This window comes from Cajanus cajan, chromosome 5 (genome assembly GCF_000230855.2).
Source record: "Cajanus cajan strain Asha chromosome 5, NIPB_CcT2T_4, whole genome shotgun sequence".
Lineage (NCBI taxonomy): Eukaryota > Viridiplantae > Streptophyta > Magnoliopsida > Fabales > Fabaceae > Cajanus > Cajanus cajan.
Window position 1 is genome coordinate 10686982 of NC_138521.1, and position 24076 is coordinate 10711057.

Sequence of the window (24076 nt, forward strand, 5' to 3'; positions counted from 1 at the left end):
CTCTAACCACTTATGTGAAGTTAATGTTGCATTTAAAAGAATAATATGTTTCTAATGAAATACTATAAAAAAATAGATGGTAGAATAAGAAAGTAAGTAATAAATATTTTTGAAAACTAAAATTTCAATCATTTTCTTAAGTCCCGTGCAAAATCTTAAACGACTTTGAATAAAAAACGGAGAAAATACTTTTTTTTATTTTTATTTTTATTTTTATTTTTTTTAGAAGTAAATTCGATAAAAACGGATTATACCTCTTTATTAATTAAAAATTAATAATAATGTGACATATTTCTAGACCAAAACCTCCAACAACAAAAAAGTTGAGAGTTGAGAGTTCATTTATCATTTTTGGTATATCATGATTCTGTTGTCAAAGCGCCTTAGTGAGAACTGTTTTTTTTTTTTTTTTCCCTCTCTCTATATATAAAGATACAAAGATTTGTGAGTTGAAACCTAGTTAATGCGAAGGGTTTGAGGTTGTTCCGAAATCAGAATTGAGCAAAGAAAAGTGAGAGGATGCAAGCTGTGTGGTTGAGGCTTAGGTTTTCCAATTCCAACACCAAGTCTCTTTTCAAACATTTATATTCTTCTTATGCATGTTCTCCCTCACCATTGAATTTGAACTCACTACCATCGCCACCTTCTGCTTCCTCTACCGCTACCAACTTGTTCACCTCTCCATGGTCTGCTTCTCAATGTCGGGGAATCAAAGTATCTGGTTCTGATGTATGCATCTTCTAACTTGTTTTTGATCGAATTTTTTTAAAGATTTTTCTTAATGTGTTTGTTGCGGTGCAGATTAGAGTCGGAAATATCATTGGAAAACAAGGTTGCTTTGCGTTTGAGTTATTGAATTTTACTCCCATGATTCAATTCGGCATGTGTAGTTATAGTGTGCTTCCTAACAAATTCACTTTGCATTCTTATTGTGCTGGACATGTTTGCTTCCAGGGCGCATTTACGAGGTATTTACTAATCATTCCACCAATTTATCGTCAAATAGTATCCATTAAATCTTGTTATCCAACACTTTCTTTCCTGATGTAAACCTCATCAGGTTCTTAAAGTAGATCACTCTCATGAAGGAAGAGGAAAAGCCACAATCAAGGTTTATTCTAAGATTTTTTTCTTTCTTTTCTCATATTGACCCTCCCTAAACACACACCTGTTCCATATTATTATTATTATTATTATTATTATTATTATTATTATATCAATTTGCTTGTCTTGATTTACTTTTTCCTCAATTAGTTTATGAAATGGAATATTGTATTATGTACATAGATGTAACTTATACAACAGTCTTAACCTAAGTAAGGGAAAGAGAATTAGTATAGTGAGTGCTATCATGTAGTTTGTCTTTTGAAGGAATTGCGATTGTATCCATTTCTAAAGGCAGTGAATGGGAAGGCTTTTTGGTCATTGTTTATGTCTAATTGTTTTTGCACATCTTCTGCACTCTCTTTAAGACCAGCTCATTGTTGTGCAACATAGTATGCCTTGGTTTTATACTGAACATCTCCTTGACAGAGGAAAACATTTATCAATAATTCTGATAACTTTCTTATTTCTCTCTACTTATCAGAAAGGTGGTGAACAAAGTGAATAGAAAACAACTAATTGTATATAGAGACAATAACAGTTTACTTATATGGTCATAGTTTTCCTTAGAAGCAACCACATTGAAGTAACTAGTAACTCCATAATAAAACCATATATGACATACTAAAATGTTAGAGATGTATACAAAGTTGTTTTCTATGTATAAACTCACTTGGATTGTGTACCTGCACGAGGGTACTCCGGTAATTTTGCTACTCCTGCTGGATCTTCGTCTTCCATGATGTATCCTAGGGAAAGAGAGGGGTACCTGCAAAAGGCACTCCAATGCTTAAGTCAGTCCTCGGTCTCAGAGATATCAATGCTAATCAAACTGGTAATTATGAAAACGTACCTTTATCAGTAGCTGATTACACTTATTTATACTAACCTTAATGGATTCAGGCCCACAATCAAGCCCATTAGGATCCAATAATCTTGGTATGTGATTTAGGCTCTTGTAAACTGCGCATTGTACTTTAGTCTTATCTATATCCGGTATACATGCCCCCAGTCTTTCAAGATTATTAAAATTATTTATTATTATTAATAATCGAAGAAAGCTTAAAATATAAGTGTTAAGTAGTCCGAGAGGGGAAAGGAAATTGCGGGATGTTTAAAAGATATGAAAATCCAAAGCAAAGCACCTGGATGTGTGATTATATAAGGTTCATCAATATTTGTTACGCCCCAATTTTGTCTTATTCCCTTTGCTTTATCCCAAAAAGGTGGTTGACGGTACTGGTAAATGTTTCCTCAATCATTTCCAATGGTTTTTCACCCCGCACGTAACCAACAAAAGCGTGATGCTTTCTTTTCATTCATCCGTAATAGCGTGTACGAAAACAACCGAGAAGTCTCTTTGAATTAATTGTTACGTGTTAGTAACGTTTGTGCCAGGGATGAAATGTCTCTTCGGCTTTGAGAGTGATGATTTTCTACAAAGAAAAAAACAAAGCCTCTTCACCGAGGCGTTTTTTATTATTATTTACGGAAAGGTTTTTCACCTTGCAGCTATAAATGCTCGTTTATGTCATTTGCTCCGCTGTTGAAAATTTTACTATCCGAGGCCGAAGACTCCCCTCCTAGTTGTTCTTGGTTTCTTATGCTTTGTCTTACCCGAAGTCTTCTTTGCTTCTCTAGGTAATGAGTTCTTTTTCTACTTCTAGTTTTTCTTCTCCTTTCTCTAATTTGTCTTCATTTGAGAATAATGATTCTCTTCGCCACTCATGTATGGGCTCTTCATCTTCCTCCAAAAGCTTAAATCATGTTGAAGGTATCTTCTCTGCCGAGGAGGAGGATGGAGATATAGATCCTCTTTATGATAGTAAGTCTAAAGTGGTACCGGGATTTGAATGGGTTCATCCTGAGGTAGCTACATACAATTCTAGGTTTTGTGACCCTAGACTTTTAGAGAACTTCGTAAGCATTGTAGAAATATCCTCCTTCCCTTCTAGGGACGAATCGTACCCTATTTATGCTATGACTTGTAAAACCGATGCCTCTTCTACTCCAGATTATATATTTGCCTGTCAATCGTATAGCAAACCGAAGCAATTCTTTTACATGTATGATTGTCTTTTTCGTGACCTCGACATTGTTCTTCCTTTCCATCCTTTCTTCACCAGTATTCTCCGAATCCTAAATGTAGCACCTACTCAATTGCATCCAAATAGTTGGGCATCCATGCAAGCCTTTTGGAGTTTGTGCAAGTTTACCCATGTGAAAGCGACATCTAGTTTGTTTCTTTTTCATTATTACTGTCGTCCGGCCGAACAGGTTAAGTGGGTCTCTTTAGCCCGAGTTCCTTCTCGGAGACTCTTGAAACCTTTCACCTCTTCTTATAAAAAGTTCAAAGTGGGTTTTTTTAAGGTGTGTATACATCCGAGTGGTCAATCTTACTTTTTTGATAATCATAATACTCCTTTGTTTCCTTTTTACTGGACTCGGACTCCCCTCCGATATGATATTCTTCCTCATTCCTTCCTTACACCCGGGGAACTTTCTGACTTCTCATTTTTGGAAAGTCTTCCTCGTGACCTCTCATGTCGACGACTTATAGATTTGCTTAAGTCTCCCAATCCCATTCGAGACCTTGAAGGTATATACTATTCTCTTGCTCATGTTTCGCGATCGTGAATTTGATTTTAATTTCTCTTTTTCATAGGTATTATGGCTTCTTTTGGTGCTAACGTCCCTTCTTTCCGCCAAGTCCGAAAGGAACGTGCTAAGGCCGAGGCCGCTACTGTTACTGCTACTCCTTCACTTGGAGTTCCCCCTGCTGAGCCTTTGGTGGATGTAATTCCTCCTCGGGTTGAGAAGAAGAAGCCTTCAAAAGACAAGGGCAAGGGCCCTAAGCATAGAACCACCGAACGCATGGAAACCGAGGCCGAGGCTGGAATGAGAGCTAAGAAACAAAAGCATTTGACCCCCTCCCTCATTGGTCCTTGTACCTTGCCCCCTGCATTGACTTCGAGTAGTTTTTTGAATCCAACAATCAACACACGTGAAGTCTTCGGCCAAAGGTTTATTTCCCCGGAAGGTCGTAACTTTTTATCTCAAGAGAACTCGTTGACAAAGTGGTCTCTCTTGTGTGAGTTGATGGGTCGTTCTATGGCAATAGCTCAAACTCTCTTCATGGAACCAATCACTGAGACGGATAAGCTTCGTACTAGTTTGAAGAATTCGGAAGTTGCCCTTGCTTCGGCCCTCAGCAAAAATGAAGAGCTTTCTGCTGAACTTGACAAGCTTAAGGTCGAGCGCACGAAACTGCATGGCTTGGTAAGCAATCTTCAAGAGAAGTTAGGTGAGGCCGAAGCTTCGAAGGCCAAAGTGGTGGGGGAGCTCGAGGGACAACTTGAAGAAGTGACTGCTCAAAGAAACAAAGCTATTTCTGATTATGCGTCCTACAAAAATGTTGTCGAGGAAAGGATTTACAATGAACATGAAGAGGGCTTTAATCATGCCGTTCGACAGGCCATTCGTTTCCTTGATGTTCCCTCGGACTTTCAATTTGACCTTGGAAAAGATTTTTACAAGGGAAACTTCATGGATTTGAACGATATTCCTGATGAGGCTACTACTGAAGATGCCAATACTCCTCCTCCCTCTTCACTAGTTGCCGAGGACAATGTTGCTCCAGCCGATATTGATCCTGATGCTTAAATCCTTACTTCTTGATGTTTGTTTATTTTTTGCCTTTCTATGACCTTTGACTTTTATGTAATCCGTCAGTGTTATGAATGAACATCAAGTTTTGACATTTCTTATGCTCTTCTTACTCATTTTATCCCGTTTTGACCTCGTGGTTTTGACTATGTATTATTGGGAATAATTAATGGGATATTTACCACATTGCCAAGAATACTTACTGGTTAATAATTCTTTAATAACGATTAAGCTTGTTCTTGGTTTGAGTTTGTTATCAAAATATTCGATTGACAAATTTTTGGTCAAGAATTGCTAATTATTCCTGCAAGCCATTTGATATGTAAAATTTAATTTTTGACTCCTTTGACCGAGGGCATAAAACGATTTTCAATCATACTTGGCCGAGGACTACTATATATATATATATATATATATATAAAAAACTTTGGCTTTCAAAACTTTTTCACCAAGGAATCTTTTATACGTACAGCTTTATGTTTCAATTATTTGGCCGAGGGCCAATATATATATAACTTTCGATTGGCCGAGGACCAAAATAGTTTTCTTAATTTTTGATTCCTTTTAACCCCTTTGACCGAGGACTACTATATATAAAACGGTTTTCATTCTTTAATTGGCTGAGGACCTTAAAAGTTACACGCGGTTCTCATGCTGTGGTTTTTAGAAATTTTCCTGGCCGAAGGGTCTTTAACATATTCGAAAGGTTTTATTCAAAGGTTATTAACCGAAATGTCATAGTATAATAACTTTGAAAGTTGATTGAGTATTTGAAGTCGATGTGTATTTGTGATAAATAGGCCGAGGGGTTTTTCAAGCTAATTGGCCAAGAGGTCTTTTCAAGATAAAGGCCTTAGGCCGAGGGGTTTTCTATTTACTCGTTCGACTGTGTGTCATCGATTGAGAGTCTCGAGTCATTTTTTCCTCACTCGATCGATGACTTGAATTGTTCTTCACGTCCTTGCCCGAGGTTTTTTTGTTTTACACGCTCGATCGAGTGTGTCCTCGGCCGAGGTTTTGATTTGTTTTACACGCTCGATCGAGTGTATCCTCGACCGAGGTCTTGAGTTACTTTTTCACGCTCGACCGAGTGTGTCCTCGGCCGAGTTTGTCCTCGGCTGAGTTCTTCATTTGTTTTACACGCTCGATCGAGTGTGTCCTCGGCCGAGGTTTTGATTTGTTTTACACGCTCGATCAAGTGTGTCCTCGGCTGAGGTCTTGAGTTTCTTTTTCACGCTCGACCGAGTATGTCCTCGGCCGAGTTCTTCAATTGTTTTTCACGCTCGACCGAGTGTGTCCTTGGCCGAGTTCTTCATTTGTTTTTCACGCTTGACCGAGTGTGTCCTCGGCCGAGGTCTTGAGTTGTTTTTCACGCTCGACCGAGTGTGTCCTCGGCCGAGGTCTTGATTTGTTTTTCACGCTCGACCGAGTGTGTCCTCGGCCGAGGTCTTGAGTTGTGTTTTTCACGCTGGACTGAGTGTGTCCTCGGCTGAGGTCTTGAGTTACTTTTTCACGCTCGACCGAGTGTGTCCTCGGCCGAGGTCTTGAGTTGTTTTTCACGCTCGACCGAGTGTGTCCTCAGCTGAGGTCTTGATTTGTTTTACGTGCTCGATCGAGTGTGTCCTCGGTCGACGTCTTGAGTTGTTTTTCACGCTCGACCGAGTGTGTCCTCGGCCGAGGTCTTGATTTGTTTTACGCGCTCGACCGAGTGTGTCCTTGGCCGAGGTCTTGAGTTGTCTTTCACGCGCTCGACCGAGCGTGTCCTTGGCCGAGGTCTTGAGCTCGACCGAGGTCTTGATTTGTACCCGGAGAAAGCGAGCAGTGGTGACTCACAGGTGCAGATTGGTCAAAATATAAATAATCCGCTTCGGTGAAAATCGCAGCGCATTGCATTTGCATTTGCATCAATGGCGGGCGTTTCTCTCAAGTGCGGAGACTGTGGGGCTCTGTTGAGGACCGTAGAAGAAGCCCAAGAGCACGCCGAACTCACTTCCCACTCCAACTTCTCTGAATCCACCGAACCCGTTCTCAACCTCGTTTGCACCGCTTGCTCCAAACCCTGCTGATCCAAAACCGAGAGCGATTTGCACACCAAGAGAACCGGCCACACTGAATTTGTCGATAGGACTTCCGAGGCGGTGAAGCCGATTAGTTTGGAGGCTCCTAAGGTCGATGCGACTTCTTCGTCGGAAAACCCTTCCGCTGCTGCGTCTACTGACCAGAATGAAGAAATGGTTGTTCCTGAAGTGGATAAAAAGCTGCTTGAGGAACTTGAAGCCATGGGATTTTCAACTGCAAGGGCAACACGGGCGCTTCATTACTCAGGTAATGCTGGCCTTGAGGCTGCTGTAAGTTGGTTGGTGCCTGCCAATACCAAAATTGAGGTTGCTAAACCTTCTCTTACCCCAGATGAACTGAAGGCCAAACAACAGGAACTAAGGGAGAGAGCTCGCAAGAAGAAAGAGGAGGAAGAAAAGAGAACGGAAAGAGAAAGAGAAAAGGAGAGAATTCGTATTGGCAAGGAGTTGCTGGAAGCAAAGAGGATTGAAGAAGAGAATGAAAGGAAACGGGTGTTGGCCTTGAGAAAAGCAGAGAAAGAGGAAGAGAGAAGGGCTAGGGAGAAAATCAAGCCGGTTTTGTAGGGTTGAGTTAGGCTTAATCCACTATTCTAACATGGTATCAGAGCCATTTAGATCCACTTTAAAAATGGGCCACCCACCATTGATGCATGTCTCATAGGCATGAGGGGGTGTATTGGGAAAAACCCAAGTCCTGCCAATCCTAGATCATTAAAAAGGGCCACCCACCATTATCCACGTACCAAGCCCAATAGTGCTGGACGTGACGGGGTGTATTGGGAAAAACCCAAGTCCCACATCGACTAGAGATTAGGCAATTGAATAGTATATAAGTGGAAAGCAACCCTCACCTTACAAGCCGGTTTTGTAGGGTTGAGTTAGGCTTAATCCACTATTCTAACAATTTGTTTTACACGCTCGACCGAGTGTGTCCTCGGCCGAGGTCTTGAATTATTTTCACGCTCGACCGAGTATGTCCTCGACCGAGGTCTTGAGTTGTTTTATGCGCTCGACCGAGTGTGTCCTCGACCGAGGTCTTGAGTTGCCTTTCACGCTCCACCGAGTGTGTCCTCGGCTGACGTCTTGAGTTGTTTTTCACGCTCGACCGAGTGTGTCCTCGGCCAAGGTCTTGATTTGTTTTACGCGCTCGACCGAGTGTGTCCTCGGCCGAGGTCTTGAGTTGCCTTTCACGCTCAACCGAGTGTGTCCTCGGTCGAGGTCTTGAGTTATTTTTTGAAGCTCGATCTGAGTGCTTCAAGCTCCTGAGCGTCTTTTTCCCGAACTTGCTTGACAGCTGTTATTTCTTCACGAAGCATATTCACAGCATCTAAGAGATCAATTTTATCCTCCATAGAAATCGGCCCCGAGCCCTATTCGGGTTGGACCAAGTGGTTGTAACCATCTTCTACAAACTCTTCTTCCTGCAAAAGAGATAAACAATGCGGGCCTTCAAAATCGGGCCCCACGATGGGCGCCAAAATGTACCTGCACGAGGGTACTCTGGTAATTTTGCTACTCCTGCTGGGTCTTCGTCTTCCATGATGTATCCTAGGGAAAGAGAGGGGTATCTGCAAAAAGCACTCCAATGCTTAAGTCAGTCCTCGGTCTCAGAGATATCAATGCTAATCAAACTGGTAATTATGAAAACGTACCTTTATCAGTAGCTGATTACACTTATTTATACTAACCTTAATGGATTCAGGCCCACAATCAAGCCCATTAGGATCCAATAATCTTGGTATGTGATTTAGGCTCTTGTAAACTGCGCATTGTACTTTAGTCTTATCTATATCCGGTATAGATTATTTGAGTAGTTTTCCCTAGAAGCAACCACATTGAAGTATTTGGATCGACTACTAACTGATAAATTAGTATTTTTCACATTACTATACAGAATCTCAAAGAGTCGTATTGTTTGATTTTGTTACAAGTTAAGATTATGAAGGAATATAAAAGAAAGTGATTGAGAGAGATCAAGGAGTAGAGAAAAACAGAATGTGTTTGATAATCTAATTATTATGTTATCTATACTTGCTTTTAGCTTTACAATTTATATAGAGACTATTGAGTTGGCAGACAGTTACATCAACTAAAAATGCAACTGTTTCTCAACCAGTTTGTTACATTATTACATATAGATTTGCTTAACTTACTACAACAACTAATAGTGTGTTAAAACACATATGGCATGTATCCACTATCCACTATAGATTTTATTAAGTAATGTTGTTTTCCTAAGAGAGTGGTGATTTAGGCTGTGATTTTATATCCTAACATGCTATTTCTTATTGGTTTTGTTTAGAAACTTATTAGCTGGTTTGGATGATGACACATGTCTGTCAATTTTTGTCAGGGAAATAACCATGATTAAAGAAAATCTTATTTTACTTGGTTTTCCCAACTACTTTCTTTTTTGTGCTATTTTTATCATATATAGTTGTATTTTGTAACTTGTGAACTCTTACTTTAAACTACATTCCTAACCAAAACTTGTAGTTTTTGATAATAGGTGGAACTTCGTGACATTGGCCAGGGAAACAAGGTAACACAAAGAATGGGTACTGATGAGGATATTGAAAGTAGGTCCTTGTATATGTAACATGTCAATTGCAAATTTCTGAGTAATATAACCATTATATATTTTTTGTGTATTATGCAAAGATTGTTGATTTAGTTGTTAATCCTGAATCCTGATTCCATTCTTGTTAACTTTTTGTAATGGCCAGGATTGTCTATTTTTATATTGCAAATCAATTTAATGAAGAACAATCCATGTATGCATTTTGTTTTAAAATAGTTAGTCAAAGAAAGAGATTCATGGGAATAGGGAGAGAGACACCAAAAGTAAATTACATCCTAGAGATACGAGGTCCAAAGATCCCAGATACAATGTAGTCCATGATAGAAGTGGATAAAATGTGTTATGATAAATTTATGTATTTGTTATAAATTATGGTTTGAACTATGATCCCATACAAGTTTTACACGTGTACTAATTTATAGCATGCCTGAATTACTGGTAATAATGGCCACACAGGGAGCCTAATGATGATCTTGTTCTTGCATGGTGAATGTTATGAAACAACTCTCTCCTTCTCTAACTATGTGCATGGCATCAAAGCAAGTTTTTGAATCAACCTCATAGTGTATCTATCTTCCCCAAATGTAATGATTGATTTTCCTGGCCATGCAGTTGTATTTTGTCATTGTTGGCCACACCACATGTAATCTGCCTTCCCAATTTGTATATATCTTATTGCTTTCTGCCATGAGTGATAATCCAAAATTGATGATGTGTTGGGATGCCTGATGCCAAAGCTATATCATCTCCAACAGTCTCTAGTTCCAAATTAGTCAAACATGATTCTGATACATTTACTGATCCAACACTTTACAGGCCTATTTTGGGGTGTGGCAATATGCCTCTGTTTCTAGGTCAGAAATCAGCTTCTTAAGTTCTTAGTGAACAAAGTTTGCCAATTGATGGCTTCTTCCCTTGATTCTCGCTTGACTGTTGTAAAAGGGGTTCTCAAGTATCTAAAGGGCCCACCAATGTTGTTTAACTTAGATTTCTACCTAGGATTTGGGGGGAACCCACCAATCTTGTATTCTAACTAACAGGGATCCAGAGAGTACTTAGAATATTTATGTAGGTGGATTGTTGGGCACTTGTCAGGACTCAGGAGTAGGGAATTAGCTTTAATTTTCGAAGGGGTAGAAGAGAGGCATGCAGATTTGTTAGTTTGTAAAAGGAGGAGCGGGTTGGTTTTAGAGGTGGGAAACTTCTGTTGAAGGGAAGCTCTTGGGAGGATGATTCTCTCCTTTATTCTTTGTGATTTGGTAAATCAATACAAAAGTGTTCTTTCGTTTTTTTTTTTCCCATCTCTCATGCTTGTTTGTCATCTTTATCTCCCACTTGGAGAAATTGTATATCTCACTTGCTGGAATAAGCTTCAGAATGATCCTTGGCCTTCCCTCCCATGTAGGCATTGTTTTCCTTGCTTGATTTAGTCCTTGAGGAAGCTTTCCATGCATTTGTGATGAGTAAGGATGAGAGTAGCTCAGACTTTGAATATATAGGCTGAGCTTGTTCTGCAAAATTAAAGCATAAGTTTGACCTATTATCTATCATAAACCTTTTTTTTATAGGCCTAATCTGACCTTTTTAAAGACCGACTTTACCTATTAGTCTATTTAAAAACCTATTTAAATTATTAATGTTAATTAAGTTAATAAACTTAATTCTTAAAAATCAACAAAATTATTTTTAAAATATAATTTACTCAATGTTATTAAAATTTAAATTTTAAAAGAAATATAGGAGAAAAATTGAATTATTTTTTATTGAAGGAACAATTCATGTGTAATCATGTATATTGATATACATTCATGCACAGGTTATAAGCTTATAAACCTATAATGAAAAAAAAATAATTATAAAAAAATATTTTAAATATTCATAATTTATTTTTGTTTTATAAATTTATTTATTTATTTATATTTTTAATAATATATATATATATACTTTAATTTTTTATTATATTATATAAATAAATAGGTTGATCTATCAGGCTTAATAGACTTTTTTATAAATCTAAGTTTGACCTTTTTATATAAATAGACTTTTTTATAAGTCTAACTTTGACCTTTTTATATAAATAGACTTTTTTAAAAGTCTAAACTTGATCTTTTTATTAAACAATTCAGGTCAAGGCAGACTTTAAAGAGGCTAGGTCATAGATCCTTGTTTAAGGCTTAACTTATTCCCATCCTTAGTAATGAGTCCTCTTAGCCTAGCATTTACATCTTCCTCTTCCTTGGTCTCCTCCTCAAGTAGTACTTTATCAGTATGTAATTACAGTAGTAGGGAAACTAAAGTAATTAAAAAAACAGGGAAGCCAAATCAGAGATAAATCTGTACATAATAAACTCCTAATTATGGTAACTATTAACCAATTATAAGGAATAAATCTAGACTCTTTTGAGGTCTCTTATAGTGTTTGTTCTCAGATCTGATAATTTGTTTGAACACAACGGTTTATATCTTTGAAGGAAAAAGATGTGAGACAATTTTTTTTTTTTTTCAATTAGTGTGTTGCTAGGGCGCTTCAAACCTGCTGATGATTGACTTGTATTGTAATCTTTTCATGTGCTTATAAATGACAAATTGTTGCCAGGGGTTTATGTTCAGGAGAAGACTTTCATGTTTATGTGCATGGATCATGATGGAACTGTAGTATTGATGGAGTGAGTTCTTACATCTTTCACCCTATTTTGCTGTTATTCTATGCTGTTGGGGGCAAAAAAAATTTGGTTAGCAAAGTTATTAATGTTGTTTCTCTTTGTAATTGTGGTCAGCCCTGATACATTGGATCAAATTGAAGTTTCCAAGGACTTGTTCAACAAGGATTGTTTATATCTACGAGGTGGATAAAAACTGACACTATTCAGTCCATGACCACTGCTCTTTTTCTGTCAATTTATATGGAACATTTAGAGCTTTTCAAATGTGCTTAGTGCCCATACTCTAAAGATACTAAGATAGCATCCTTGTTTCAATAACCTACCAGTGTGCCAAGTGCCAACAATTATTTTCTGATTTTGTCATTAATGCTGATAATTTTTTTTATTAATTATTGCCAATTCCACTTTTTTTTTAGATATCAAATCCACTATTTGATATAATGAATGTCATGACTGGTACCTAAGTGTTTCCCTGAATTTTGCGTTTCCAATTGTTGACTTTCTCATTAACTTAAGAGTCTTAGACAACCGTTTGCTTATGTTAGTGTTCAGTGCTGTCTTTCTATATCTTTGTAACTATCAAGTATAAAATCTATGGCTTTTGTTATCTTGATGCTACCATGATGCGTGACATTTAAAGTTTGCTCTAGTCAATGTAGTGTCTTAATTCCATGCTTGATCACTATGGTTAGTTTTATTCTTATTTTATCCCCTGTTCTCTGCTGTACTTATATGGTGCATTGGGCATTTAGTTTAATGTTTCTATTCAGTAGGTGTGGTTATTGGTAAAAACTTATTGAATCGATTGTGTGGGTTCATAATAAATTAAAAGTTGCTCCTGCTACTCAACCTAGAACCTTGAGTATTGTACAAGGATGTGCATTAGGAGTAACACATTACCCTTCGAGGTGGAATTGCCACAACATGGGCATTCTTCTTGGCAAGAATTATTGTAGTGGAATAGTAGCTAGGAGGTTTGAAAATCATCATGGCATTTCTAAGGTTTAGTCAAGGCTTAGCTCAAGACTCAACTACTTGTCGTATTTCCCTCATTTTCCAATCACCTGTGGTTTGTTTACATATTTTATTGGAAAAACTTGCAATTGTAGCCTTTCTTTGTTGCTGTTAAGATTGAATTTTTGAATGATTGAATAATGGAAATTTCTCTAGCAGAACTCAGCTCCTTAAATGAATGAAACAGAAATACAGTATGGAAAATATATAGATAATCACAAACAGCAAAAAATTCCCCAACCGAACCAAAAGGCTACCCAATCAACTGTAATTCTTAGTTATTCACTACCATTCCATCTCTTCAAGTCTATTCTTTTCAATCAGTAACAAACTCGCCTTCCTTCACTCTTCTCATTCCAGGTGTACTTTCTATTGCTTTTCCCTCTCTCTCTCCTCACAATGTGACTCTTTTTCTGATCAAGCTTCTTTCTTCTATCGTATACTTGTGGGCTTTGATTACCAGGTCCATCTCTTTAACTGCCCCTTCCCTTTTTTCCTTCTCCTGTTTACTTTTTGTGAACAGCCTAATAACCTATTAGTTGCTCTACATTTATGGGAAAAGTTTGTTTTCTACTTTCTTGTGCCTTCAAATCTCTTCCTTCCTCCCCTCCTTTTCCCTTCTTGCTTTGTGTTACATTTAGAAGGATGTTATTCTCCTTTGTCGTTGTATTTTCTCCTTTGTTCTCTCTAATAAAATCTCTTCTGTGGTAGTTATCAAGGATCAATTTTTATTTTCATGGATATAAGTATGACTTGGTTCAATCTTGCCTTCTATTACTAACTAGTTTTCATTCTTCTGGTTGGTTGGCAGATGAAATGAAAGTTAAGGTACAATTTTATGATGACAAACCTTTATCTGCATCTGTTCCAAAACGTGTAACATGTATTGTCAAGGAAGCTGTTGCAGCCACTCCGAGGTATGTGTTATTATCCATTATTATATTTAAAGAGTATACTTGATGTTGCACCTTCCCGCTTTTTTTTTATTTTGCTTTTGTGTGTCTTGGAACATTTTCTGATGAAATATACTAGCATATTATCTTACAAACTGCTCTCATATTGGTTCAAATATTTCGCCTATTTTTTTGGGCTTATCTTCTACTTAGAACTTGTTTGGATACAAGTTTAAAAGCGTTTTTGAAAGCTTTTCTATTGGAAAATACTCTTTGTATTCAATTGAGAAACTTTCAAAAGTGCTTCTAACTTGTATTCAAGTATACTCTTAATAAGATTAGTTCAAGCTGCATTCTGCAACTTGTAATGACTAAGGAACCATACAAATTTCTGACATTTTCTTCATTTTATCTTCCTATTGAGACATTTTTTTATCATATTTTTTTTCTTCTGACTTGAATATGTTGTATAAGTTTCTAATCTTTAACCTTGTTTTGGAGGTTCTGTTCTATGTACCCTAAAACACCAACCAGTTAGATCCTTGTTAGAATTTGTAAATATCTCAAAATATCATTAGGATGTGTTTGGATGAAAAATTTTAAAATTTCAGAAAAATTTGGAATTCTTGAAATTTGAATTACCTTTGAAACTTCTTTTATTTATTAAATATTTTGTTTGGATAAATCAATTCAAATTCCTTAGCTTTTTAGTTTGGATAGGGTAATTTAATTTTCATCAATATCTATATCTATATCTCTATATATATATATATTATATTTTAAATATTGAATAACTCAGAGATAAAGGAGAAGGGGAAAGAGGAAAGAAAAGAAAGGAGAAAAAGAGTGAGATGAGAGAGAAAAAATAGATAGGAGGGGGAGAGGGGAAAAAGAGAGAGAAGAGAAGGGAGAGAGCAGGGAGAAGAGATATAGAGGTGAGGAAAGAGAGAGAAAATATGAAAAGGTAGTACTTCAAAGAGAGAATAAGTTTCTCACTGTTATAATGCCCGAGTAGTTACATAACACACGTCACAGGAAAGAGTAGTGTGAGATCTTCAATTTGTATCAAATCATTTGTGTTACTTATTAATTCTGTCCAAACAGAAGGTTGTTTTAAAAAGGGCGGCCCAGTGCACGAGGCTCCCACCTAGTGGGGTCTGGGGAGGGTAGATGTACGCAGCCTTACCCCCGCAAGCGGAGAGGCTGTTTCCAGGACTTGAACCCGTGACCTCTTGGTCATCCAAAATATTTGATTAGATTAGCCCCGAAGTGTTTGCTTTCTTGGTCCATTTAAATGACAATCAGTATAATAACTAGTTATAAATTACATTCTAAGTCATACACCAGTAATATATTTCGGAATGTTTAGTTCTCAATTTGTGGGATGTTGCTGATTACTTTTCTGCTTCTGTATCAGTAATTTGAATCCGACATTATTGAAAATATCAATTGTGGAAGTTAACTTCTAAGTGGACAAAACTTCTCTAGAATTTGCATCATTTGGTCTGTTAAATTTAAATTATTTTCCTGATCTTTTTTTCTTTCTTGATTTAAGGAATAAAAAGGTAGTACTGGACAATGGCCTTACAGTTGAAGTAAGTCTGTCTAATGATTCTTTCTTTTTCATACTGCACTTATTTAATAGTGTAAATAATTGACAAAAAGATATTCACATGTGCAACTGTCCTTGAAAATCTAATTATCATTTCATGCAATTGTCTGATTCTGATCTACTGCTTCCAGGTTCCGCCGCACATCGTAGCTGGTGATGCCATAGTTGTTAATACAGAGGATGACTCCTACATAGAAAGGTTAGCTGTGTAATCTAATTCAAAGCACTTTGATGCTAAAATTAATGATACTTCCTGTATTGATCAGCATCATATCCCTTCTATTAATGAGCTTGATTTTTGTTACCTCTTTTTTTTTTTTTTTTTTTTTCTCTTCCTTAAGGCCGTTATTTTATCTCCCATTTCTACTCCATTCCTATTCCTATATGATACATCTCTTTCTTTCTCCAATAAAAGTTATATCCTGTATAGTGAATGACATTCTTTAGGTAGCTAGATTTTTTTAACTGTGGTTCTACTTGAAACGATTACCATCATTTTTAAGTTAGCTTGGACCAAATATAGACCAAATTTATATTGATTAATAATGAAAAATAAATATTTTATTTTATTATTTGATTAAAATAAATTAAAGAAATAAAATTTTAAAATTATTAATAGATCATCCATGTATTGCACAGAAAATTAAATATATTCTCTTGTATATTATTAATTAAATATTCAAAGTTAAATTAAATAAATACTCTTTAAATATTTTGCCATTTAAGTTTCTAAAAATAAGACTAATGATCATTGTATTGTAGTAAAAAATTATATTAATTGTTTTAGGAATGTTTTATTTTTAAACATTCATCATGCATTTATATAATTATTATTTTTTATTATTTAACTTGAGAATTTATTTCTTTCAAAAAATATCGTTAGATTGGAAAAAACCTAATATATTAATTTAAATATTTAATGAAGTTCAAAAAAGAAATATTCATAGTTTTATTTGATCAATATTTGTTTTAATATAAAGTAAATACCTAATTTAATTTTCAAATTTTTGCTCTATTAATTTAAACATGAATTCACTATTATCATACAAATATATGAATGATTGATGGTTGACTTTTGGTGGGTTTACTGGTAATAAAAAAATTCTGCAAGGTCATCATCTCCCTTCGGTATCAAATTCCTTGCTTTTAAGTGCTGTGTTTCTTCCTTTCTTTTTTTGGTTCTGTTCGGTGTCCATATTGTGAGCTTGAATTTTCTTTTAATGTATAAAAAAAAATATTTATCTAATATATGATTGAGTCTATATACAATTTCGTTATAGAGAGTGAAATGTTTTGTACCTTAAAATTGTGTGAATATATAATTTGTTTTCTAAAACAGTCATCTACACAATAAATTAGTTCTTTTAACATGAACTTTATTAGATGTGGAGACGAAATATTCACAAACCAAATTATACATTCTCCATTGGTTAAATGAAAAGAAAAAAGTGAAATAAAATTCTCCATATTGCTTAAAGTTTCTAATAAAAGTTATATTATATAGTTTGGTATTGTCAATAAAAGTTGTATCATATAGCTTATGTTGCCAATAAAAATTGTGAGATATCTCTTCATTTTCAGGGCCAAAGGATAGTGTGACTTCAGCCAAGATTTGAGCAGATATGGATTTCACACGACAAGTGACCTTTTTATTTTGCCTCATAGGTCTCTCTCCCTCTCTCTTTAACAAGCCTGTTTTGATTATTTAATTGATACCTTTTCTGTAGCATTCGGTTTGAATGTACCAAGGATAAGTATTGTTTTTCCGTTGGTTTAGTTTATTATGCACAAAGAAAAAAAAAAGGCAAAACAATATTGATTGTTGAGATTGTAGATGATAAAAAATCATTTGGACAGTTATGAATTCCATTGAATTCATCCATTGGTGAAAGTATATGAGGGAGCAAAATATTGGGTTGAGAAATAAATGTTCTTAGTCGTGGATAATAACAAAATGAAAATTGAATATCCGGTAAAATGACAAAAAATATATACTCAAGGTGCCGCAATACTCGGTCTTAGGATGTATTCTTGCTAACAAAGAAAGTGTTAATTACACGAAATTCATTTAAAATATAACTTACTTTTTTAAACTACTCTTTCTTAAATTTTGATATTAAGAATAATAGGGATCATTAGAAATGTAACATTGATTAAATGAAAGGATATTTTGAAGATGAGTGTTAAATATAATAAATTTCATTAAAATTTGCATATATTTAAGATTAATAAACACATGTTATTTTTGTTAATATTCAAAAATGAGAGAAGTAAGGTTTAAGGATTATAGATGATTTATTTAAGGTTTAATGGTTGAATTTCAATTAATTGTGGTTGAAACAACATTAATATTATAATAATAATGATGCACACACATATACATTTCTATTAAATAAAACATAATATCATAAGTTTATAATAAAAAAAAGTGCAAATTGTATACGATGTTGATATATAAATTATATACAAATGTTGGAATTAAGGGTATTATAATAGTTTAATTTAGTTTTTAATAATATATATATATAGTATTTATTAAAATTATATTTTGAATAGTAAAGAAAATAATATTTCAGGTTGATTTATTTTTTTAAGAAAATAGTTAAAATAATGTTTCAAAATAGTTGACTCGCTGAAAACATGTTATTTATTGGTTTTTTTTTTAACCGTTTTTCAAGGTTTTTATTTGAATTAGTTAGGTGAATGGATTTTCGTTCTAATCGATGAACTGGTCTACTTATAAGACGGTTATAAGTTTGTGTGTTTTAAAGTTTTTGGGTTTATGCCTTTAAGGTGTTTTGGACTTTGTTACGGAATATAATGTGCACAAAAGTTTACTGTTAATTTTTGTCTTTCTCAATTAGTTTGTGAGTAATTATAATTAGTTAGCTGTTATCATTGTTTTTTCTTTTATAAATAGTTAATCTTGTATTTTTGTTTTGTGACTTTTGTAATTTTCTTTCTCTGTTTTTCTGTAATAAGAAATTTCATCAATTCTCTTCAAAATTCTTTCTCTCTTTTTTCTTAATCTACATAATATACCATGATGTTTGACAGACTTAAGTGTTTGGAGAGTTTGAATTATAGGGTTTGTGTTTGGAGAGTTTGAATTATAGGGTTTAAGGTTTATGATGTGAGGTTTTACGGGTCATGGGTTTCAGGGTTTTCTTGGGGGCTTTGGGATTAGGATAGGAGTGAGATGTAAGAAAACTTCTTCTGATTTATAATAAGTATGGTATTATGTTATTTTCCATAACTCAAGAAAAAATAATAATTAGATGAAAGATAACATTAATTTTATAAAATAAATTTTAAGATTAATCTTTTATCTTAGAAATAATGTTACACAATAATTAATTTTGAAGAATAGTATTAGGATTATAAATAGAAAAGAGGTAATTAGTATTATATTAAAAAATTAATATGATATTTATTTTTGAGATTTTTTTATTTTAACATAATATTTATTATGAGACATAGAGAGAAAATGATTTAGAATTAAAGATTAGAGGATTAGAACTCAAGGATTTAGAGGGAAGGGAGTTATGGCTCGTTGTTGGAGTTTAGTGTTGTTCTCTCTTATCTGCTTTTGTATCAAGTTTGAAGCATTGGTTATATAATTTAATTAATATTTTATTATGACGTTATATATCTTAAATATTTATTATATATAATTAAAATTTAGATTTAAATATATTTTTAATCATTGAAAAATATATTTGTTTTAATAGAAATTATATGATTAAGAGTTATGGTTTTTCATCTTTAGATGAAAAATTTTAATAAAATAATTCAATTTTTTTAAGTATTTTAAAGTGAAATGTTTTTTCTATATAAAGATTTTACAAAGAATTTAACATTCAAATATTTGTAAAATTATTTAAAAATATAGAATTTCAAAAATTTTCAAAAAGAATAACAATAATTTAAATTATTCATAGTTTTTTTTTCTCATTTATATATCTTTTATCTTTATATTTTCTCCTTATCTCTTATTTTTTATTTTGTGTCTCTATCTCCTATCTTTTCCACTCTAGTTACTCTCTTTCTCTCCTCTCTCTCTTCCCTTTTTTTTTTGTCTCCTTAATTATTTTTCTTCTTCCCTTTAACTTTTTTTTTTCTCTCCCCACCCCCCCCCCCCCTCTTTTTCTTCTATCTCCTTCTTTTCTTTTTAAAAATCGATATAAAAAATATCAATAATTTTTTAAATTATTAAATATTATAAAATATTAAATTTTTAAATATTAAATATTTAAAATTTGATAATATTTATTTTATAAGATTTAATTTCATATATATATATATATATATATATACATTTTTAAAATCAATTTTATCATAATAAAAATTAAATTATCATATTTAAACTAAGAATTTAAAATTTATGAAATTTGAATTGATTTATCCAAGTTAAATCTTTTAAAAATAATAAAAATTAAAATTAAAGTAATTTAAATTTTAAAAAATTTAAATTTTTTTAAAATTTATTAAATTTCTAGTCCAAATACACCTTAATAAGTTCTAAAAAAGAAAGTGGCGTTTCTCCTTGTTGATCGTAGGTGAGCTTTCAACTTTTGATGATTCATGCTTCATTTAGTACCTTACCTCATACATTAACTATGCATAAGAGGCTCCTCCACATGGAGTTTATGTATTATAATCATTATTATTTAAATATGTTTTAATTTTTTAAATTTAGGTGAATTTATTTTTAGTCTTGTAATTTTTTTAAAATTTTGTTTTAGTCTTTAATAATAAATTAATAATTATTAGTTGAAATTAATGTGATGTTTTCGCTAAAAGGATAGATTTTGTACGATACTATTTAATGAATTTTTTAATAAAATTTGAGTATAAAAATTATCATAAGATTTTTTTTTGAAATTTCAGAAACTAAAATAACCAATATAATTTGAAGGACTAAACACATTTATCTTAAATTTGAGAAATTAAAAATATATTTAAATCTATTATTAAATTCCGTTAGAATTTTTTCTATCAATAAACTCAATTAGAATTTAAAAATTTTCATATCTTAATTTAGAAACAAAATAGTTTGGTCATTTAAATTTTGAATTACTTGATAAAAAGCAAGAGTTTAATTTAAAATTTTAAAACACTAAAGAAAATAATTATACCCTATTTTGGTAGAGAGATAATACGACTTTATTAATAATCAAGCGAAAACCACCTCAGGATATTTGAAAATGTTCTGATATTTCAAGGAACCCATAAATCATAAATCAGAAATCAAAATCTCTATAAATAGGTTTGTATATATACTACTTGGTGACAGACCTTATAATGGATCTCAGAAGACTTTTATTGATCTCTCACTGCAGAAGGAAGTTCAACTGATACGTTGAAGGAAGTAGATAATTAGTTGTACTCTCAGAACCAGTCTTTTTAATGAAAGTTAGGCATCAGTGCCATCACTTGCAAATATATCTAAGACTCAAAGATACTCACTATGTTCTTGGACTCTTTGTAAGAAACTAACGCTCTCCTTCCAAGCTTGTTCATGATTGAATATGCTCTGCCCCAAACAAAGAAGCTTGGTATTGGTAAACCATTCATAATAAATTTGTTAGTAAATGAAAGGAAAATATTAATTTGCTTTGATGATGTGGTCGAATATTGGCATTGAGTGACAGGTCCAATGCTTGAATAAGGTTATTGTTTTATCAAAGTGACCTTAAAATATCATATGGAGTTGTAGCAACAAAAGAAACTACACAGTTAATCAGCTATTCGTGTTTAGATACATTTACACATCAAAGTTAATTAAGATTATGTAATACAAAATTTAAGACCAAGAATTGCTCAAAATTATCGAGAAACAAAAACTTTAAACTAAGAATTGCAGGACTTTACCCCAAAGGGAGCCCTTCCAGAAATTCTCAAAGGCCTGAGCCAAACTCAGGCCTAAGAGGGGGTTTGGAAATAGTTTTCAACCAGCAATAGACGCGCCTCGGTTAGAACCTCACTAGCTGCGTCATTGCCCCAAGCGCAAAGATAACTTTCTATAGCATCTGACAACTCTTTTTATAATAGCTTCTGTCAGAGTTTTCTATCGGTTCAGTCAATGTGGGACTTCAGCCAACAAGCTACCACAAACTGACCTTGCCAATATTAACAAGGATTTTCTATCAATAGATAATGATTCCAAGGTTTATGGCAACTCATTTTATAAAAAGTTTATGACAGTTTCATCTATTGTTTTTCTTCATGTGAGATTTTATCCAACATCCATGTTGATCAAAAGAAAAGCTTTGATAGAGTGACCTGGCTAGGATTTTCATGTGCCTGGGCTAAAATTTCTTCTGAAAGAGACCATCTGAGTGAAAAATACAGATCGTCATTACATATCATTCCTCAAATGAACCATGCTGGCATACATCCTCTAAATTCTAATTAAGAAAAAAAAAGTATATTCACTGTAAAAAAAAATAAAAAGAAGAAAAAGAATTAGTCACCGAGACACCTAATAGACTGAACACAAATTGAAAATATCTACTGAGAGTCAATAAGTTACATTTTGTGTTTTCTCGTTAAAAAAGTGAAAGGTAATGGAAACGGCATAATTCAAGGGTATATGCTACCATTACAACTCTTCAATAAACATTCTCATAATTGGATGCTTTTACAGGATAATATTTAGATAGTCATTGAGGATTGTTGGGTTATTTTTTTTCTCATTATTCCTAAAAAAAGGACTAATCCTAAAAAAAGGACTAACCTTTCATGCATGTTGTGAATTTATGAAGGTTATTACTGCATCCAATGACTTTGATACCAGAGTTTAGAGTTTAAAGTTGTAATGATAAGATATTATCTACTTTGAACCTAAATCCTAAATTTTCACAGTTTTATTTTTTATCATCACCTAAAAAATCTCTTCTAACATTAAAATATATGTATATTTTATAAATTATTATTTTTTCTCTTATTTTATCAATAGAGAACTTCAACTTAATTGGAGGGTGTGCCAGGCTCATGCTGTAGTGCAAAACATAAGCGACACTTGGGAATTCCAATAGCAAGCTACTGATATGAACTCCCTCCCTTAAAAAATAAATTTAATATCATGTGAGTCTATGACCCACATATCAGATATTAAACTGATAAGAACAGATACTACACTTGATCTTAGCCAAAAGGCCGAGAAAGGTATGAGTTTAGAAGACTTGAGATTTCTATTTTATAATAAGATCTGGAGTAATTGTTATCTCATCCAACCGATATGGGGCTTGGTAGCGCGTACTTCGGGTCGCAATGGTTTTCAAGTTTGTTGGTGGATTAGACTGGTAACGGTCTGTCACAGTGAATGAGAATGGTAGAGCCTTAGCCTTAAGTTAAGCATGCCTTTGTAGTTACTGACATAGAGTGAAGCCCTCATATTAGTTATTAGAACAGAAGAGGACATCTAAAATGCATTTTTCTTAGTAATGTAATTTACACTTAAATTTCTAATAATAATCATAATGAGGAGAGATATAGAAAAAGATGGATAAACAAGTATGAGATGAGATGAATGATGTCGTAGAAAAATAAAGACAAAAATATTCTTCCTCTTCGTATATGTTTCCTTAAGGATAATCTCATCTTATTATACTGCTTTGAACTGTGTAGTGTATAAACACTAAAAAGAAAGGCAGAGGTAGAGTTTGACTGTTCAAAAGAGCATACATTCTTGCACATCAATGATACGTTATTTTAAATTTATTTAGTCCATTTTTGGGTTTTTTCGCTATCCAATGGTGGTGATATTCACGAACAGTTTTGTATGTGAAGAGACAAATTACTTTTGAAGATTGTAAGTATGAATGAGTTGGTATTTGTTATTATTTTTTCAATTTTATTTAAAATTGTATAACCAACTATAACACTATACGTGGTTGTAAAAAGAAACTATAACGCTATACGTATGGTCATTCAAAACTTAATTAGTCAAAGCATATTTTTTTTTAAATTAATTCGAATTACAATAAGAAAATATGTTATTAGTCTATTACATGTTTATAAAAATAAAGTATCTATTACACATGCGGTTTTAATTTATATGCTACAACTATTATTAAAAGGTGTGTGGAGGAAATGGCTTTTTTTATTTTATTTTTGTAAACACAACATAAACTCCATTCCACACTAATTTTCACGGCCTGTGTACATCACTTGTTAGGGATGTTTAAAATTTTCAAATTGATCTAGATTATAAAATCTGATCTATTTTAAGAGAAAAAAATGAATTGATCCATTTTTATAAAGTAAATAAATTTGATATGGTTTTTTTTTAAAAATTAATCCATCTATATGTATAAAGTGAATAATCGGATTGCATTGTATCGATCAATTTTTTTTAAAAGTAAAAAAGTCAAAAAAAAAAAAATTAAATCAAACCAAATTATTTTATAAGAATTGATTTGGTTTTTTCAAAAATTTGATACATGAATAGCACTATCACT

The 24076-nt window shown here is 33.3% G+C and overlaps 1 protein-coding gene, 2 non-coding genes and 1 pseudogene across 7 annotated transcripts; 2 read left to right on the forward strand and 2 right to left on the reverse strand.

Moving 5' to 3' along the window:
• Nucleotides 1-313: 313 nt before the first annotated feature.
• Nucleotides 314-17505, forward strand: LOC109807684 (elongation factor P (EF-P) family protein). 5 transcript variants are annotated; one of them, XM_020370260.3, is made up of 11 exons: nt 314-729; nt 802-832; nt 955-968; nt 1061-1111; nt 9358-9427; nt 12026-12095; nt 12207-12274; nt 13918-14023; nt 15555-15594; nt 15743-15810; nt 17193-17505. In XM_020370260.3, the coding sequence occupies exons 1-11, from the start codon at nt 520-522 to the stop codon at nt 17203-17205; spliced, it is 741 nt and encodes a 246-aa protein (XP_020225849.1). In that variant the 5' UTR covers nt 314-519; the 3' UTR covers nt 17206-17505. The 5 variants fall into 5 exon arrangements, with proteins under 5 accessions (XP_020225849.1, XP_082931041.1, XP_082931040.1 ...); XM_083074916.1 differs by lacking the exons at nt 314-729; nt 802-832; nt 955-968; nt 1061-1111 and adding an exon at nt 7696-8482; XM_083074915.1 differs by lacking the exons at nt 9358-9427; nt 12026-12095; nt 12207-12274; ... (2 more) ...; nt 15743-15810; nt 17193-17505 and adding an exon at nt 3770-4869 and having other exon boundaries at nt 711-729.
• Nucleotides 6663-7543, forward strand: LOC109807686 (uncharacterized; annotated as a pseudogene).
• Nucleotides 17506-21477: 3972 nt separating the features above from the next.
• LOC114916578 (U4 spliceosomal RNA) lies at nt 21478-21628 on the reverse strand. Its single transcript, XR_003805135.1, has one exon. It is a non-coding gene; the product is annotated as a U4 spliceosomal RNA (small nuclear RNA).
• Nucleotides 21629-22589: 961 nt separating this feature from the next.
• LOC114916575 (U2 spliceosomal RNA) lies at nt 22590-22785 on the reverse strand. The gene has a single exon (XR_003805132.1). It is a non-coding gene; the product is annotated as a U2 spliceosomal RNA (small nuclear RNA).
• Between the last annotated feature and the right edge of the window lie 1291 nt (nt 22786-24076).

What these genes read in the sequence shown, in the direction of transcription:
- LOC109807684 (XM_083074913.1), top strand. Translation starts at nt 2,749, where the DNA reads ATGAGTTCTTTTTCTACTTCTAGTTTTTCTTCTCCTTTCTCTAATTTG. An exon ending in TCCCATTCGAGACCTTGAAG is followed by an intron (nt 3,704 to 3,769) that starts GTATATACTATT and finishes TCTTTTTCATAG; the next exon opens with GTATTATGGCTTCTTTTGGT.